The sequence below is a fragment of the Magnolia sinica genome, chromosome 9, assembly GCF_029962835.1.
Source record: "Magnolia sinica isolate HGM2019 chromosome 9, MsV1, whole genome shotgun sequence".
Lineage (NCBI taxonomy): Eukaryota > Viridiplantae > Streptophyta > Magnoliopsida > Magnoliales > Magnoliaceae > Magnolia > Magnolia sinica.
This window is the reverse complement of record NC_080581.1, coordinates 4,254,934-4,274,335: the sequence shown is the minus strand read 5'-3', so window position 1 is coordinate 4,274,335 and position 19,402 is coordinate 4,254,934. Positions and strand designations below refer to the sequence as shown.

Genomic DNA, 19,402 nt, shown 5'->3' with positions numbered 1-19,402 from the left:
CACACACAAGCTTATGGGTGGCATTGCATCCACATTTTCTGTGGCCCATCTGAATAGTGGATTTGGATTATTTGTGGCCTTGGGGCCTACCATCCCGAATAGAACCTGAGAGACGGAGCAGATTCTCAATAATACAACATGGTGGGTCCCACAGACTTGGTTGTTTTACGTACAGGTGATGTACAAGATTCCAGTACAGTACCCCAGTAAGATGGCCTGATGTGAGTGGAAACCAGCAAATCCTGACGCCTGACCGGCGATGGATTCCGGAGGAAGTGTGGGGCCCTGCGTATAACTAGCTGACGCACAGATTTCCAATCAGTGGGGCCCATGGTTCAGTGATCTGAATCAGTGGTTTATGCTTTCACGGTGGATAAGGGATGCCCCAGAAAATTCTAGATCGGATGATCCCAACCATCTATTTTTTGGATCGCTAAGCACTAGTGTTCAGGTCACATCCATCTATTTTCTGGATTTTTTTTATTTATTTTTGAATCATCCCATCCCTTTTCCATGGTGGGATCAGATCAACGATTGGATCGCTAGGCATGGGCCTCACCTGCCACTAGCAAAATGTACGGTTGATTTTGAGCAGGGCCTTCTAAAGTAGGATGAATAATAGGATCCTGCTCATCAACCCTACAGTTGGGAGCTCCGACCCATATCCTGTAATCCAAACGGTTGATCTGATGGATCTCATTGTGGATAAGGGATGCCCCAGTCTCCAAGATTGGAGGGATCCTATCCCTTTGAAATTTTGACTGTCCGCACTGACTGTAGGACGTTGCAGTACTTGATAGGGAACGATTAACGGTTTCATAACAGAATGGGTCCCACATGCAAATAATCATGTAACTCGAAGAATCATATAAGTAAAACAGGTGCGAGCCTGGATCTATCCTGGCCACCCATTTCCGTGCAAGATCTGGCATGTTTATTGACTGTGCTCCATCGTCCACGATATATGACAAAAATGCCCTTCGAATCTTAAATGGGCTAGACGGGCCGGCCTGACGGGCTTTCAAATGAACCATGAGCTCGGACCAGTTATTAAACGGGCTTGAATTTTAGACTGCGGTCGGACCTTGGGCCGAGTCTTTCACTCCAAGCCCATACAGAATTAGGTCACGCCCTTACCCCGCCTGGCCAGCCAAGCCTATTGACAGCCCTGTCTAAAACCAGGAATGACAGTGGGTCAGGTGGGAAGGCTGATTGATGCAGGGATGGACGTGATGAGGTCGATCACTGTCCTCAAGGGGATAATTACTCTGAATCCGAATTCACGGAGCTTCTCTAGACTCCTCACAGACATCTCACAGACATGAAGCTCCTCAGAGACATTCTTTGAATCCATGAGGAAAAAAAAAAATTTCAAAATAAATTATAAGAAATTCAAAAATTACTTGATAGATGATAAAAACAAATTTACAATCCATTAAATAGTGATATCAAACCGAACAAATTTCAGAATCAAAGTCAAAGTCAAACTCCATGAAATTCATGACTTACCATGAATAGCCGTGATTCCTACTAGACTTCATGGTTTTTGGCCAAAAGTAGTGTCCTATTTGGCCTAACCACGTTATTCTTCTAAATTTTCTAAGCCCTTTTCATATTGGGCACAACTACGGCAACTTAAAGGACAAAGAGTTATGATCGAACTAAAACATATTATAAATAGAAAAAACTAAATTAAAATGGATTTTCAACCACCGATCTGATGGAATCTTGCATATTCCGTGTGGACAACCAGGTATGGCAGGTTGGGTGGCTAAAGTAACTTCTCCTACCTCAAAATTGGTCGGTCGAATAACTCATTCCGGTTTGCGAGATATGCCTATTTTAGAGTTCTGACGGTCCTAATCACTTCCGCCTCCGATCGGGCCTTCTCTAGTCCATCTTGGACATGAGAATGTCCGCGACCCACTCTACATCACTGGTCAACTGGCCTGACCCGCATTGGGTTCGCGGCAAGCTAAATGGGTAGTGCTTAGGGCTCAGGTTAAATATGTGGCCCGTTTTAGTGAATGGGTCAAGCTTCAATTGAACCCTACCCAACCTGACCCATCTATATAGCTCATTGATAATTCCGGCATGATCGGGTCCAATTTTAAGTGGGTATTGCTCATTTTTAAATGGGGTCAGGTTGGGCCACTGTTGCCTATTCAGTAAACAGGTCAGGCTCGGGCTGACTCACCTGGGCCTGACCCGTTATGCCGGGTTGTCCACTCCGAATTTGCAAGATTCCATCAGATCGATGGTCAAAAATCCATTTTAATTTCGTTTTTACTATTTATAGTATGTTTTAGTTGGATCATAACTCTTCATCCTTTGAAAGTGATGATTCTTGGTGGGCCCTTATTTGACCCACGGGTGGGCCAGACACCATTTTTGCTACAGAAGGCCTCATTTGAGTAGCCAAACAATGGTCCACATTTCATGAGCAAAAAACCTTGTTGCAATTATTGGATCTATTCGCCCTTTTGTGATGGGCCCAATTACAGTGGGGCCCACTAGATGGACACTCCAGATCACTTAAAACACTGCAATTTTGCATTGGCCTGGAACGTCACATCACACAGTTATTCTGTATTCAGGCAATGGGAAGATTAAGAGCTGAATTCAAGGAACATCTGAGCCATAGGATGCTGGGCCCGCGAGAGATCCTTCGGTTCTAAAATGTCCACAACCTGGCCCTCGACGACGAGGCACGCCAAGTCAGCGATTCGCTTTATCTGCTTGATGCTGTGAGAGACCATGATGGTTGTCAGCCCATGAGTTTTCTTGAGCCGCACGATCGTGTCCTCTACATGCTGCGTTGAGATCGGATCAAGAGCGCTCGTTGGCTCATCCAATAACAGCACCTTAACATAAGAAAAAAAGAAATATAAGATTTGAGCCTATGCCCAGAAATAGAGGCCCAGACCAAGATAGTGTGGCCCACAGAACTGGGTCCACCTATGATAGCCACAAACGGGCCTGATCTATGTTCCGACCGGGCCTAACAGTGGCCCATTTGTGTTGGGCCGGCTCAATTCAAAATTTGATTTTTCAGTCCCAAGTCCGGCCCATTGCCACCCCTACCTCGGCCGTGTCACCCTTTGGTTGGTTCCCCTGTTGTGTGGGGCCTGCTAACGTGGGTGGTGACCCCACATCACTGATATCTCTGGTTACTTGACTCTGTGGGGCCCTCAGTGATATATATGTTCTATCCACGCCGTCCATCCGTTTTGACACTTACTTTTAAGCCATGAATCCAAAATAGAAGCATATTCAAGGTTCAAGTGGACCACACCAAAGGAAACAGTGGGGATAATGACATCCATTGTTGAAACCTTCCTAAGGCCCACCTTGATGTGAATTTGCCATCTAACCTGTTAATAAGGTCACACAGACCTGGATAAAGTGAAAACACAAATATCAGCTTCATCCAAATCTTCTGTAGCCCCTGAGAAGTTTTCAACGGTGGGTGTTCTTCAAACCCCACTGTTTCCTGTGGTGTGGTCCAGTTGAGCGTTGGATATGCTTCAATTTTGGACCCATGTGCTAAAATAAGCTGGCAAAATGGATGGACGGCGTGGATAAAATACACATCACGGTGGGCCCCACACTCCGGTCACCAGAATATCGGTGGGGTTAGGGGTCACAATCCAATCCGATTGCATTGAATGCGTTCGTGGTTCGGTAGGGTAATGCGGCAGATAACATCTGGTCAAATCCAATCTCCACCGTTGATTTTCGTTAGACCCGTGATCAAACCGTGAACAGCCTAGATCTTAGACGCATCAGATAGGCCTTTGGATTATTTGATCGCTGGCCACAGGAAAATCAACGGTAGAGATTGGTTCGGCCCAGATATGGCTTGCGTAGAATAGATAACTATCCACGAGGACGCACGTGAGATGGCTTACCTCGGGTTCGTTGGCAAGGGTCCTTGCTAGGGCCACTCTCTGTGCTTGGCCCACCGAAAGGTCGTTGCCGTTTCTTGCGGCAAAGGACGGATCGAGGTCGGCGCAGGTTAGCAGCGTCGACACCTCGGCGTCCGTTAGCTTCTGGCCCTGCAGCTGCGGTCCGTACCGTAAGTTGTCTGCTACGGTTCCTGCGCGTGTCCAGCTATTAGAAAATTGAAAAAGTTTGATACTCTGGCAGTGTGTGGTGGATGATACGCAGGCACTTGGAGATTACCTGGAACTGAATGCGTGGCAATATTAATTCAAATTAAACCATCCAATTTATGGGTCCCACTTTCAATGAACTATGTAACAAAATTTAACATTACTTGATTATCTGAATATTGGATTGGTTGACATTTTATACACGGTTTAAAATGAAAATATCCAATGTCCTATTTCAACAAACAACTGTCCACGAATCAGAGGTTAGGATTGTGTAAACAGTCTGATTTTAGGCTTGTGACTTAGAGACAGTTGATTCCGCGATTTAGTCAGTTTAATTTGAGTTAATGAATCCCACGTGTATAATTTCGAGTGCCTGCGTATTAAGCTTTGTACGCTGCCAGAGTATCACATCACTACCCGAAATAGAAAAGCACATGCACATGACGTCGGTATCATCTGGATCGTTCGTCATCCTAGAAGAGAGGCGGTGGCTACCGGCTACCCTTGTGATTAGCCATAACCATGCTGCCGACACGTGTGGGACCACCTTCGTGTATGTTTCTTAAATCCACGCCGTCCAACCGTTTTCAAAGCTCATCTTAGGGTATAATCGCAAAAAAATGAAGCAGATCCATATCTCAGTTGCACCATACCACACCAAACGGTGGTGATTTACCATTAAAAGCATCTTCAGGCCACAAAAGTTTTGGATCAATCTGATATTTACGTGGACCCCTTCTCCATGTCTTTGTTACCTCCTCAAAAGGTTTGGATGGAAAATAAACATTTTGGCGGCCCCCAAAGTTTTTAATGGTTGGAATTCAATTACAAGTGGTCCACCTAAGATTTGCTCCTTTATTTTTTGGATAATGACCTAAAATGAGCTTTTCAAAACGGATGGAGGGTGTGGATACAAACTACATAAATCATAGTGGGCCCCACAGTCCTCTCAGGTGGGTGGATCAACTAGAGGAAATAATGGTGATTGACCATTAAAAACCTTTTATAGCCACAAAAGTTTTGGGTTGTGTGGTCCTTTGGAAAACAAACATTCCGGTGGCCCCAAAAAGTTTAAATGGTGGATATTCAATCACTGTTTTCCAGTGGTGTGGTCCACTTGAGATTTGGATCTACTCATAAAATGAGTTGTCAAAACGGATGGACGGTCTGGATACAAGGCACATACATCACAGTAGGCCCCAGGCAACAATAATGACATCCTGGCAAGTGAATGGGACATCTGATCAGTGCATGAAGTGGACCCGATCGCAAACACAAGTATACAAAATAAACGACGATGGTCCTACACTCAGATCAATAGCTCAAGTGGTAGACGACTGAAAGATACCTCTTCAACACTGAGGTCTTGGTATCTATTCCATGGAAGGGTGGCTAACACTTGTACTAACAAGCTAACGATTTTTTTAAATTAAAAAAAAAAAAAAAAATTTAAAAAAAACGACGACGGTCCTATCACATAGTGGCCACCTGATGCACGGATCAGATGTACCAAACACTTACCCCGGCACTTAGAAATTGGGCACTTGGCATACAAGTATCCCAAATTAAACTGTCCAAAATATGGGTTAGAGTTTACACGCAACGTGAACCAAAAATTATTCTGATCCGATCATCTGATGATTGGATCGGTGGACATTTATTGTACGGTTAAAAATGGATATAATCCTGTGATCCTCACGTAACCATTCGGTTTACAGGGGGACATTTTTTTAAGTGCATGCGTATCAAGCACGCTCTCCAGATTTTCAAATCAAATCAAACACCTCCCATCAGTAAAATACATCGCGAAATATTGCCATTTTTAACGACGCTGCCGTTGGATTTGGGGTCATTTTACAATGATCCGAACCATTAATAAGATGGGCCTTACCGTTATCGTGAATGAGTGATACTAAGTATTCAAGATATAAATATACCATCAATGGTCCACAAAACAATGGATTCGGTAATGTTAAATGACCAACGTGTAGAAACATAACAATCCGAGAGATTTTTCCTTAAAAATAAAATTATGCTACCCCGGTTTACGGTGAGGCCCATCTTATTAACGGTTTGGATGGTAATAGATTAGGGATATATAGTAGCAAGAGTCTTTAAAAAAAACAATCCCTCTATATAGCTGATGTACCATACAACAGCCAATCCGCTCCCCAAAAGTACGCAATGTACGACGTCACGAAGAGGGAGGGGGAAGCGGATTGGCTGGTTTACCGCACACATCGATTTAGCTGGTGTGTTAGCATCACCAAATTTTGTAGGTCCTATATCACGAGGTATGTATTATATCCAAAGTGTCCATCCATTTGAAGAGCTCTTTGTAAGTCTTGAGCCGAAAAATAAAACAGATATAAAGATCAAATGGACACTCTGAAAAAAGAAGGGAGGGATTTAACGTCTACCGTTGAAACCCTTTTGAAAATAAACGTTACGGTGGTAACTACGAATGTTTTAACGGTGAAAATTATTATCTCCGCTGCTATATTTGGTGTGGTCCATTTGAGCTTTTTATATTATTCGTTTTCTCTAAAGTGAACTCGGAAAAAGGAGGTGGATATAATAAATACATCATTTTTCGGCCCATATAACTTTGATCTCCTAACCGTCCGTACAACTCGTAGCGCGCACGTCTTCGTACGACACGTACCCACACCAGAAATATCGCTGGTGTGTGGTACACTAGCCAATCCGCTTCCTACACGGAGAGCGTCCACACGATGTCCTTATGAAATCTAATACGTCCATCAGCTTCGGCATTTTTTTGGCTGTCAGCCCAAAAAAAAGCCCAGGCAGATCCAAGACTCAAGAGGGCCACACCACAAGAACCAATGGGTATGGAAAAACCCTTCATTGGAACTTCCTGGGCCCACCTTGATGTTTATACGCCATCCAATCCGTTCATAAGGTTATTCCCACGATGATGAAGAGGTAAAAAACAAAAGAGACAAACATCAGCCTTATCCAAAACCCCTGTGGTTCCAAGAAGGTTTCAACGGTGGGCGTTCAATCCTACGGATCCCACTTAGAGTTTTTAATATGGTGAAACTGATGGATGGCGTGGATGCCACACGGCGGTTGGAGGAACTCTCGTATCTGTAAAACGGCGCACGTTAGACCCACCAACCGTACGTACCTTCGAAAAGAACGGGCATTTGAAAGAGCATCCCTACTCTGCGCCGGAGCTGCAATACATCCAGCTCACATACATCCTCCCCGTCGAGAAAGATCGAACCGGCATCCGGTTCCCACAGCCGGTTCAAGGCCCTCAGCAACGTCGATTTCCCGCCGCCGCTCGGCCCGATTATTCCCACGATCATACCCTTCCGAATGTCGAGACAGACCCCTTTAAGAATCGGGTCCCCAGTTTCGGTCCGTTTTGTCAGATTTCGGATCCGAAATTTCGGTTCCGTCACCGATTTCTCGTCACCGATATCCAAGAGTAAATGCTGCTTGCTCTCGTCTGAAACAAAATCGGAAAAAATAGTCAGGGTATAGAGAAATGCTGCCATCTACTCATGATCCAAACCGTTCATCTAGAATGTTCCGCTGCATATGGGCCACATGTCAGAAATCTCATTAATCAGAGACGACCACTGTCGATCAAATAGTTTTTTGCCTTATTATGGACGGTGAGGATCTACTGGTAGTGAGATTTTGACATGTGGAACATCTAAGTGGGACGTTAAAGATGAACGGTTGGATCATTGTTTTGTAGGGACAGGAGCGTGAGAGGGAGAGAAATATCATTACCTGAAACAGATCCCATGGTTGATAAGATTTGATTCTGCCGAAGGATGAATATGCATGCAAAACTCGGAATTTTATAGGGAGCGGTTCAGGTGTTAACCGGGTAACACGTTAGTGGGGGTTGCCATGACCGTGGGGCCCACTTTGATGTATTTATGGTATATCCATGCCGTCAAAAAGGTTTTTCAGCACATTTTAGGGTATAGTCCAAATTTTGAAGAAGATCCAAATCTCAAGTGGACCACACAGTAGGGATTGAATTCCCACCATAAATAGCTTCTTGGGGGACACAAAAGCTTTGATATTTGCTTTTTGCCTTCACCCAGTGTGTATGACCTAATCAACAGGTTGGATGGCCCTAGAAAGTTTAATGTAAGCGTTCATTGACCACTGTTTCTTGTGGTGCAGTCCATTTGAGATTTTGATCTGTTTCATTTTTGGGCCATCGCCTAAAATGGGATGAAAATACAGATGGACCGCTTGGATTTACAACAGATACATCAACGGTCAGGGCCTCACCCGCTAGCATGTTGCCCGGTTGACACCTAATCCGTATCCCATTTTTTTAGTAGTTTGTTTTGCCTCTTTCGCGACTAAGCATTAAATGTATATCGTAGCCCGTTGGGCCCAATGTTATAAGTGTTACACCGATCTTAACGGTCCATATTTCGGAATATCAGCTATTCCAGTTATCCTAAAAATTTCACTGAAAATATGATTTCTAATATCAGTATATATGTAGAGGAATTTATATCAATTGAAAGAAAATTCTCAATGTATCATAGTAAACTATAAAAATTGAAGGTTTGAATTATAATAGTGATATCTAATAGAGAATATCGACGGTTTAAATCATCGAATCATCTAAGCATGTCGGGTTCAGCGCGTCGAGACAAGTACTTCACGCTACGTCGCGACAGAGGCAAATATGAACATTTTGTGGAGACAGTGAGAAATGCAAAGAAGAGAGTGCACTCACTCACACGTGGAAAGAATGCATATGAGTATGATATCTGAGCTTCTCATCAGGAAGAAAATATTTTTTACGTTCAGAAAGTTTAAAATCAGCCGAAAATGATGATTTTTTTGGCTACACCCCGTGCTAAATAAATCAACGGTTAAAAGAAACTAAAAAATTTCCTGAAATTGAAACAAAAGAGTGGCTCTCCAGATGATCATATCAAACTAATAATCTTTTTCTCTCCATTTGAACGGATCAAATATCATACATGTGTGATATTTTTCCACGTGTAACGCGAATGTATTTACAAAGTACACGCGAGCGAGTGCACTTGATAGTTTTGAAGGGACCTTCACCCGATAAGGCAACTCCCAGATCGAACCTGCTCGTTTTATTTCGACGTGTGGCTCGTGTACTAGGATGTTAGTTCATCACCATTTTAACAATTCTTAGAGCCGCCGGTGGCTGAGGTGATATCTGGTGTGGTTGGATTTACGGACTCGAGGGGTGAATGTAAGTCGGTACGTTAAGATTAATTAAGATTGATTAAGATTGGTTACTTATTCAACCATTCACGCAGTATGTCAAAATGATGATGCAACAATCATATGGTAGAGCTTGTCATATGATGAGAATGAGTTACATATTTTACTAATGTATGGAAATATTTTTTAATATAAATAAAAGAATAATAATTTTATTTATTTTTTATTTTTTTATATTCAGTTATGGAGAATAATTATAAATACTTTTCTAAATGAAGAACTATACTTAATACTTGAACTGAATCTAACATATGAGCGTAGACTCAAATTATAGCTAATATTTAACAACTACTTAATTATCACTATAAATTATACTAATGAAAATAAGCACCAAAGAAAAGAAATTATTACACTACATACGCAGATGATTAAATTATACTAAGAAATGTATATGATGAAGTAATTGAAAAATAAGTTTAGTTTGATTTGGATTGGTGTGAGATCATTTTTCATGTTGAATTTTCTTAATATTTATAGTTTTAGATTGATACTTCAAATGATTCTCATGAGCTAATGATTGTTATAACTGTTTTAACATTTCTAATCTTTTTTATTCTAACAGTCGTTGTAACCGTTTCAGTATTACATGACCTTTTGAAAACTTACTTTTAAGCTTGTCATATATCTTAGTTATCACTATAAGCCTCATTGATGACTAAATCGTATTCCATTCGACTACTTAATTGGGTTCTTAGATGACTATTAGTCGCTTGACTAACCTTTTGAATAATTATTAAGTACTTATTTTACTTTTGAATTCATTTCAACTGCTCTCTATTTTATCATCATGATAACTATGATCCTTTAAAATACACTTGAAACATCTTAAAAATCTCTAGCCTATTATATATTTCGTTTGTTATAAGAAGAGTACTTTTCAATTAAGTTTCTCAGAAATGATAGAAATAACGTACAATAATCCGTACCGCCCAAACCATTAGAGCCAGTGTGTATGTAATATGGAGGAGATAATGAAATCCACGTAAGACTAACAATCTTAACAATTTGATTGTTAGCCATCGGTTGGTGAGGGGCGTTTTAGTTTAAAATGGGCAGAGGTAAAAATTCAAATGTAAAATGTTACACGTTTAGATGGACCGATCCCTGTGATTTTGACGTATGATCCACCGCAATGGGCTATCAATTTTGGTGGTCTAGATTGCTTTGCGTATATGACAAATGCATCATCACCGTTTGAAAAAGTGGTGTTAAATTAACACAGTACGATTGCGAGGGGTCGACACGCCGAAAGTGGAAATGCCTGTCAGACGATGTTCTTTGATAGATTGGCAGACTACGGAGATTTGTAGTCATGCGGCCCACCATTGGCATACATGTAAGACGATCCTAACCTTTCAAATATTAGTCCAGGGTATCAAAGGATCATGCCCGATATAACTAACGATCATTAGTTTCTGGGTGGTGGCTATCAATGAGATGATCAAAATGAAAAATTCTCAACCGTCCAAATCCAACCATCAAACATCCATTAATAACAGGGTAGGATCATCCAATCAACCCAATCTGGACCGTTCATTTATATGAATTAGCTGAAAGAACATGTGTGCTGTGTATCTCCGCTGCATGCATGCCTGTGGACCATGTCATGATCTTCATGACAATACAGTGCTTTCCACTTTTTACACTATGGCGTACACTTATCGGATGATCCTAACCGTCTAGTTGGTGGGCCATTGACATGCTTAGAAGGAAAGTGGTTACCAACATCAGTTGGCTGGATCTGAGGGGTTAGATCGGGATTGTTAACAAGTAGAACGATGGACTCCATTCGATGAACAGAAGTTCTCCGGTCCTTAGAACTGTCCCAACCGTTTATTTTTTGGGATCATGGTCATGTAGGTTAGGTTTCACCAGATGGATGGTTCGGATTTCATACTTGTGTGGCACGTGTAAGATGATAGAATGCACTGTAACCGGGAAAAACACCGAATCTGTTCCCTTCTATTAAATAATATTTATTAAAATAAGGCCAAAGGACTAACGTACGCTTGGGTACATAAGAAAAAAACAAAGAAGCGTCACCTTAATAAGCGGTCGTATTTATCAGTACGTATGAGCGAATAAGTTGAGAAAGACCCTGTTTAAAGGAAGCGGATTAGGTGAGACCTTGGACTCAACCAAGACGGTACGGCCCTTAACGTTCGGCCCACCTTGATGTATGTATTCTATATCCACACCGTCTATCCATTTTTCCATATCATTTTAGGGTATTATTCCAAAAATGAAATAGATCCAATTATATGGTGGACCATACCATAGGAAAAAGTGGTGATTGAGTGCCCTACCGTTAACAAATTCTTAGGGCGTACCTTAATGTTTTGGGAGGGTTTATTTACCATCCAATCTGTTGATAAGGTCACATAAGCCTGGATGAAGGGAAAGAACAAATATCGAAATGATCCAAAGCTTTTGTGGAACATTAACGGTCAATCACCACTGTATAGAAAACAGTGGTGATTTTGGAATAAAACCCTAAAATGATCTGAAAAAACGGATGGACGGTGTGGATACAGAATATATATACATCAAGGTCGGCGTCACGGTAAGGGTCGCACCGTATTGGTGAAGTCCTGGGTCTGACCTAATCCCCAATGCGGCTTTGGTGGATCTGGAGATCCACCCACCACGGTCGGTGGATCCTTGATTGTGGGACCACTGTGAGGTATGCACCTTACATCCATGCCGTCCATTCGTTTTGAAAGCTCATTTTAGGCATGATCCCAAAAGTAAAGCGAATCAAATCTCGGGTGGATCACACCATAGTAAACAGTGGTTGTTTACCGTTAAAAAATTATTGTGGGCCAAAAGAGCTTTAGATCAATCTGATATTTGTGTGTTCCCTTCATCATCAATGTATTTGTGACCTTATCAACAGGTTGGATGGCAAATAAACATTCCGGTGGCCTCTAAGAAGTTTTTTTAACGGCGGGTATTTGATTACCATTTTTTTCTTCTGGCGTGGTCCACCTGAGATTTGGATATGCTTCATTTTGGGAATCATGTCTTAAATGATCTTTCCAAACGGATGGAACGGAGTGGATGTAAGTCACATATATCAAGGTGGCCCCCACAGTCAGGAATCCACCGACCTCCAACTACCTCGACCGACATCCACCAAAGCCATGTCCTAAAGGACTCGGTGTCGGTGGTGACCTCTCCCGTACCCATCAGTGATGGAAATCTCTGTGGGCCTCACCATGATGTACGTGAATTACATCCACACCGTCCATCCATTTTTCCAGCTCATTATAGGTAGTGAAGAAAAAAATAGGTGGATATAAATCTCAGGTGGACCGCACCAGTGGTGATTAAACTTCCACCGTTTAAAACTTCCTAAGGCCCACAGGAATGTTTTTTTTTTTACATCCAACCTGTTGATTAGGTCACAAAGACCTGGATGAACGGAAACACAAATATCAGCTCGAAAAATCCTAACATCTTATTCGTGGACGCTTGTCTGTGGGAATGTGACCGCTGGATCTTTTTATTTCTAACCGTCCATAAATTTCCACCAATCCGGTAGTAACATAGAAGGAGAAATATGATTTTTGGATCACAGTACATCTAAACTGGGACCCCATGAAGTGTACAGTTTAATTTTAATTATTTGTATCCCAGTATGCAATTTCTAAGTGCCTCCGTATCATCCCCCACATACGGCCAGAGTATTAAAGCTTTAATGAAAAAAGAAAAGGACCGCTACCCGTACTCAGTGGGCATTGGGGAAAAAGTCCAAATTGAACGTGCTGCCACGTGTATGGTCCAATCGATGGGCATACCGTATACTGATGCGTGAAAAATGACTACTTGATGCTCTGGAAGCGTTGACTCTTGATACGCAGGCACTCAGAAATTTCCCATGTTGCATAAATTAACCCAAATAAAACCCACTTGATTGTGGTGTCCACTGTTTCTAAGTCAACCAATCGTATGCTCTGATTCGTGGACATTTCTCCATTGAAATAAGACCATCGGATGGTTTTTCATTTTTAACCGTCCAATAAGTGACCACCAATCCGATTGTTAGATAATCAAATAACCACAGTTTTTAGTTCATGATACATCTAAAATTCAACGCATAAACAGTTCAGTTTTAGTTACCACGTTTGCAACATCTAAGTACCTGCGTATCATCCATCACTTCCGCCAGAGTATCAAAGTTCTATTAAAAAATTATGCCCAAATCTGCAAGCCAACGACGACCGTCCACTGAAACTCCTTTCTGAATAGCTTATCCCACAAGTATCGTGCATGGGGCCCACCAGTATGTATATGGCAATGGCATCCAACCTGTCCAGCAAAAGGCAGCCCATCATGAGAAGTTGGACGCCCAAAAATAGGCTAATACAACCAAACCATCACGTGAGCCACTGAATTTGGAGGTTTGTGGATAGCCGTCCATTATTTTCTATGGTTGGGTGGACCACCACATCTTATATATGCCATCCATTAGGTTGGCCAAGACAGTAAAACCATCCAAATTAGCATGGTGGCCCACATGATGATTGGGTCCACCAGATTTTCCAGATAAAACACAACCAAGTGGGTCCCACAAAAAGCAGGTATGGAAAAATGCTTATTGGAACAAGCAACCGCATCCATGACAAATGCAACGATCCATCGATGATTGAAAAAAGGAATACTTTTTTAAAAAATTATTTAATTTTATGGGTCGTACCATTCCCACACGTGGGGCCCATGTTGCTGTCTTGGGTCCATAAACAGATGGTCACAAGACATCTTTTAAAATATAAGGAGGTAGTGTCCTTCCATTACACAAGAGGACGAAAGAAAAAAAGCATGGTGTGGACATCTCATGAGGGGGTGACAATCCGTACGTACAGGTCTCAAGTGCAGCCCGGATAGGACATCGCACTTGGGTGCAACATGGCTGGGTCAGACATCGTTGGCCAAGTCCTGACCTAGATTTCAATCATGGACCATGCCTTTTGGTGAAAGTTAAATAGGGATGAACTTGATGAGTTTGATCACCTTCTTCCTCAAGGATAACTACTTTGAATTTACGAAGCTTCTCTCATCTTCTCATGTATACTTTTTGAATCCATGAGTAGAAAATAAGAAAATAGAAATAATATTCATGAAAATTTATAAATTGATTGATGATTTAATTTCTAGAGCTCAATGGATGAAGACTTACAATCAAACCAGAACTTACTAAAAATAATAAAAATAGAAATAAATAGAGAATTCGACCTTCGAACTGAAAGAATCTCACAAATTCAGAATGGGCAACCCGGCATAGCTAGGTTAGTTGGCTAAAGTATCGCGTCCTACACCAAAATCATAAAATCATATATAATACGTCGAGTAACTTATTCCGGTTTGCGAGATATGCCTATTTTAAAGTCCCGACGATCTTGATGACTTCCACCTTTGATCGGGCCTTCTTTGGTCCGTCTTGGACATGAAAGTGTCTGCAACCCGCTCTACGTGTCCAAGTTGGGTCAAGCATCGTCAACCTAGCCTGAGCATTGGGCTTTGATTTCAAGCATGGACCACACCTTTCGGACTGGTCTTTAGACAGTTTGGCCTTGTAAATTTAATAACATAGCTCCCACCAAATGCTTTAAAAAAAAAAAAAAACCACGAGTGGGGCCCATTTACGGCACTAACCATGATGATCATAGATTCAACTGCTGAAAGCACCTGCCTAAGTTATACCATCAATCTGCTGAAACTACCTGCCCAAGTTTGACCATCAATGGCCTCTCTCTGTCTATATATATATTTTTCAAACGAAAAATGATAATATACATAGAAAGATAGAGAACCACCTGTCCAGGTTAGACTTTCAAATGAAAAATGATGAGAGAGAGAGAGAGAGAGAGAGAGAGAGAGAGGTGGTGTTGTAGGCCCCACAGTGATGTGTTTTATCAAAGGGAACGGATTAGGTGTTACCCAGGCCAGGTAACAAGTTAGAGAGTGTTACCCTTACCGTAGGGCCCACCTTGATGATATGTTGTATATCCACTCCGTCCATTCGTTCTTCTAGATCCTTTTATGAGTTGGTCCCAAGCATTAAGCACATTAAGATCTCAGGTGGACCTCACCATTAGAATTTTCCCAAGGTCCACTGCAGGCGGATCTATAATGTTTATTTTTCATTCAAACCGCGTTGATGAGGGCAACTAGAATTAGTTGAAGGGAAAATAAAAAGATTAGCTTGATTCAAGACACTTGTGGCATATAAAAAGCTTTTAACGATCATAACGATCATTCTCCAATTTTTCTATTGGTTTGGTCCAGATATATATATATATATATATATATATATATATATATATATATATATATATATATATATATATATATATATATATAGGAAATGGTTCTATGCGGATGAGCTCATGGGAACTTCCCATGAGGTCAAGCTGTGTGGGCCCCACCATGATGTGTGTTGAACATCAACACCGTGCATTTGATGGGTCCCATTTAAATTATGTGATATCCCAAAATTCATCCGTACAAAGAACTCAGGTGGGCCATACCATCTAAAATCATATGAAGACATTCCTAAAACATATAAAAGCACTTGGTGGGGCCCACATGAAATTTGGATGCGTCTGAAACTTGGTCTGACCCCTTATCCAAGTGGGATACACATAATGGATGGGCTGGATATGTGAATGACATCTCATTGGGCCCAACAATGATTACAAATGCTTTAATGGGAGGGTAACCCCACTTAAGTGTTGTGTGGTGTGGCCCACACAAGTCATGGCTTGACTTGAGTTTTAAGCTTGAGGCCCACCATGGAATGGTCCATCTGACTGATGGTGTTGATTTTCGACATGCATCATGGTGGGGCCCACACAGCTCGACCTCATGGGAAGTTCCATATATATATATATATATATATATATATATATATATATATATATATATATATATATATATATATATATTAGAGAGAGAGATGTATTCTCATCATCCCTTATCTCATCTCCTCCACATGTCTCCTAATAGAATTAACTTTCTTTCTTAAAGAGAGAGTCTTATACTATTTAAAAGAAACAACTAAAAAAAGACAGAGACTCTACTCAAAAGAGAAGAACGAGAAGAATACCTCTAACATAAGCTTATTATGTTGTAATCTACTTACTTTATACTTTTTCCTGTAAACTGTGCCTATTCTAATAGATCTAAACGGCAAATGATTTAGATTAATCACCCATCAATCATGCATCTTAAATCATCTACCTACTCTAATTAGATAATTTATATGCAGCAGAATTAAGTTTTCTGCGGAGAAAATTATTTCTCATAATCCAAAAATGGATAAAATAATCCATTTGGTATATTAATTTTGCATGAGCAAATATGTTAGGATGTTAAGGATTTGAAATCATTCGAGCACTTGATTAGCCGAATTGATTAATAAAGATTCATGATTTCATTTTAATTATGAGCATGGTAGAATAATTTTATCTGATAATAGTATTGAACGATTCAGATTGATCAGATAATTTGAGTATTCATATATGGATTATAAATTGAAAAAGATACAATTCTCCATGCAAGCCACAATTTGGCGCAGAGAATGTATGACCTAATGTAAGACGTGATTAAATCTGTCCTTCAATGAATCCCTAAAAATAAAATTAATTAAAACCCTCAATTCTAGACCAATCGGGCTATTGGATGCGCTGCATCAATCTGAGATAATTGTAGACAATAAATCATGTATTGATTGATTGTGTAGAACCATTAGATGGTTGAGATTCAACTCAATTTGTACCGACTATCAAAATCCAGACATCAGATGATGACAATATCCAGATTTGATGATTGATCTGACCATCTAGTGGGCCACATTGATCAATCAATATGATCATTATAAATTGTAATAACTTAATGTATGGATGGTCAATTTAAGATGATCATCGATTGTCCTCTGAAATTGATCAAGTGACGATCAATGGTTGACCTTGATCTATCTATTAAACATTATTTGAACTTTAAATTATCAAAGTAAATAAATCCATAAATTTTCATGTAAATTATCACAAACTGTATTTTAAAGACTTAAATTAAATATTGTTATTGAAAACAACCCAAACCTGCGAAAATTTATAGGCCAAATTCTAACAGCACTTTAATTTTTATAATATTGTTCATTAATTCATGAATTCATTTAAATGAGATATCTTATTGTAACATTATTTAAATAAATTTAGATCGATCAAAAGTGGGCCCCAGCATATGAACTAGTGATATTAGAAAATAATTTCATTTATATGATTTTAGAAAATTTTAATTCAAATCAAACCATTTGTTCTACGGAATTATCTCTATCGCACTAAGTTAAGTGATCCCAATGTGCTTTTCTTCTATTAAGTTAAAATAGATTAATTAATGATATGTTGTGTGTATGCTTTAATCTTGTTATTACGATTACTTATTGGATTTGATTAAACATATATTTTTTTATTGTTGTAATATTAAGATGTGATTTGTTCAATATGCTATTATAGCCATTGATTTGATTTACTGTATTGGTGAACTTATGATCTGATTTGATATATAATTGCAACTAGTGATTTAATTGGCTAAATTGATATAATTATGAATTGATGGTTGTGATAATGTTATCAGTTGGCATAAAAACTATAATGATTCAAATCTGAGAATGGAAATGAACATATGATATATCATTCACGATTACTTGATATGCTTGAGCATCCATTATTTGCATGCACAACACGCTGAATTTCTATGAAACCTTTATGGATGATATACTTGGTAGAATCATTACCAGAAGTCCACTATACTAGTGGAAGCCTAATCGAGGAGTAGATGCTGGCTTTGCCTATGTTTACCAAGTTGTAGAAGCCTGCCAAGGGGCAGATGCGAGTTGACGGATTTCTAACTCAAGTAAGTGGACGGATTTTCATTTGATGCATTCACATATTACATAAAATTTGCATTTCCTTCTACTTTTATATTGTAGATGATTGTTATTACTTTATTCTAATTTGATGCGAAGAATTTTATTGGGACTTTTCACTAAGCTTGGCCAGCTCACTTTGTATTGATGTTGATGTAAGACCGTACAAATATAATTGAAGGTGAGCCAGTTGTTTAAGAATATGAAGACATGGCTAAGCCAGAAAAGGACCCACGAGACATGTGGCCCTGCTTATCAGCAGACATTACTACTTTGGACCAGTAATGATTATTCTTATAGTTTGCATTTAATGTTCTTAGAATATTTTTTAGTCTTTGGAATATGTTGGACATGATTTTACCAGTAGTTGAATTAATTATTTGACATTTATAATTTGATTAAGACTTTGAATGGAAATGTCTTTAATTAAATTTAAGGTAGTTAAATTAAATATATATTGGATTTTGATGTATGATATGTGATATATGTAAATGAAATTTGATGAAACCTATAATCCATTACTAACAACGGCGTGTTAATGCCTTCGAGTAAATATATTTAAGTGATCAAGTACAGTACAAGTTACAGTCTCTCTCAATACTTGAATTAAAGCTTTGGGATAACTCCTCGAATGAGCTGAAAAAACGAATGGGCCGCATGGACATGAAACACATTCATCAAGGTGGGCCCCACACTCAGGTAACAGCTAATCCGCTTCCTTTACCAAAGCCGTCCATCTTTTGCTAGCTCATTTTAATGCATGAGCCCAAAATGAGGCAGATCTAGAGCCTAAGTAGACCACACCACAGGAAACAGTAGGGGATTCAACGCTTACCAAAACTTCTTGGGCCTATTTTCTACAAATGATCTTGTCCATCCATCCATATTTTATGCCAGTGAAAAGATGGTTTGGATTATCCAATTGGTGTCATTTTTTCAAGGCAGCCTATGAAGAGTGGACTTGAACTGATGGACGGTCCAGATTGGTGTGCACGGAAGACTCTCATACACTTAGCCCACTAGATCATATCTGAGTAAAGAGTGACAAGCAATTCAAAATAAGGACCATTGATTTTTTTTTTCC

General features: G+C 40.0%; 2 protein-coding genes across 7 annotated transcripts in view; both read right to left on the bottom strand.

The window, feature by feature from the left end:
- Nucleotides 1-1,381: 1,381 nt before the first annotated feature.
- LOC131256701 (protein STAR1-like) lies at nucleotides 1,382-7,995 on the bottom strand. Its single transcript, XM_058257693.1, has 4 exons — nucleotides 7,887-7,995; nucleotides 7,270-7,596; nucleotides 3,912-4,099; nucleotides 1,382-2,864 (listed from the first exon to the last, which is right to left on the bottom strand). Exons 1-4 carry the CDS (start codon nucleotides 7,900-7,902, stop codon nucleotides 2,610-2,612), a joined length of 786 nt encoding a protein of 261 aa, XP_058113676.1. The 5' UTR covers nucleotides 7,903-7,995; the 3' UTR covers nucleotides 1,382-2,609.
- A 5,325-nt stretch (nucleotides 7,996-13,320) lies between these two features.
- The window catches only part of LOC131256700 (uncharacterized), a 28,601-nt gene continuing 22,519 nt past the window's right edge, over nucleotides 13,321-19,402 (bottom strand). The window contains exon 8 of one of the 6 annotated variants that reach the window (XM_058257691.1): nucleotides 13,321-13,700. In XM_058257691.1, coding sequence (XP_058113674.1) covers nucleotides 13,642-13,700 — 59 coding nt within the window. In that variant the 3' untranslated portion in view covers nucleotides 13,321-13,641. Of the gene's footprint in view, nucleotides 13,701-18,489; nucleotides 19,349-19,402 lie in introns of those variants that run through there. The other 5 variants (XM_058257689.1, XM_058257690.1, XM_058257686.1 and 2 more) reach the window with 5 other exon arrangements.

Bases quoted from the DNA above. Each gene is read 5' to 3' on its own strand.
- LOC131256701 (XM_058257693.1), bottom strand. The intron at 4,100-7,269 runs GTACGTACGGTT...GGACACGCGCAG, and splicing joins AATGCCCGTTCTTTTCGAAG to GAACCGTAGCAGACAACTTA. The intron at 2,865-3,911 runs GTAAGCCATCTC...TCTTATGTTAAG, and splicing joins CCCTTGCCAACGAACCCGAG to GTGCTGTTATTGGATGAGCC.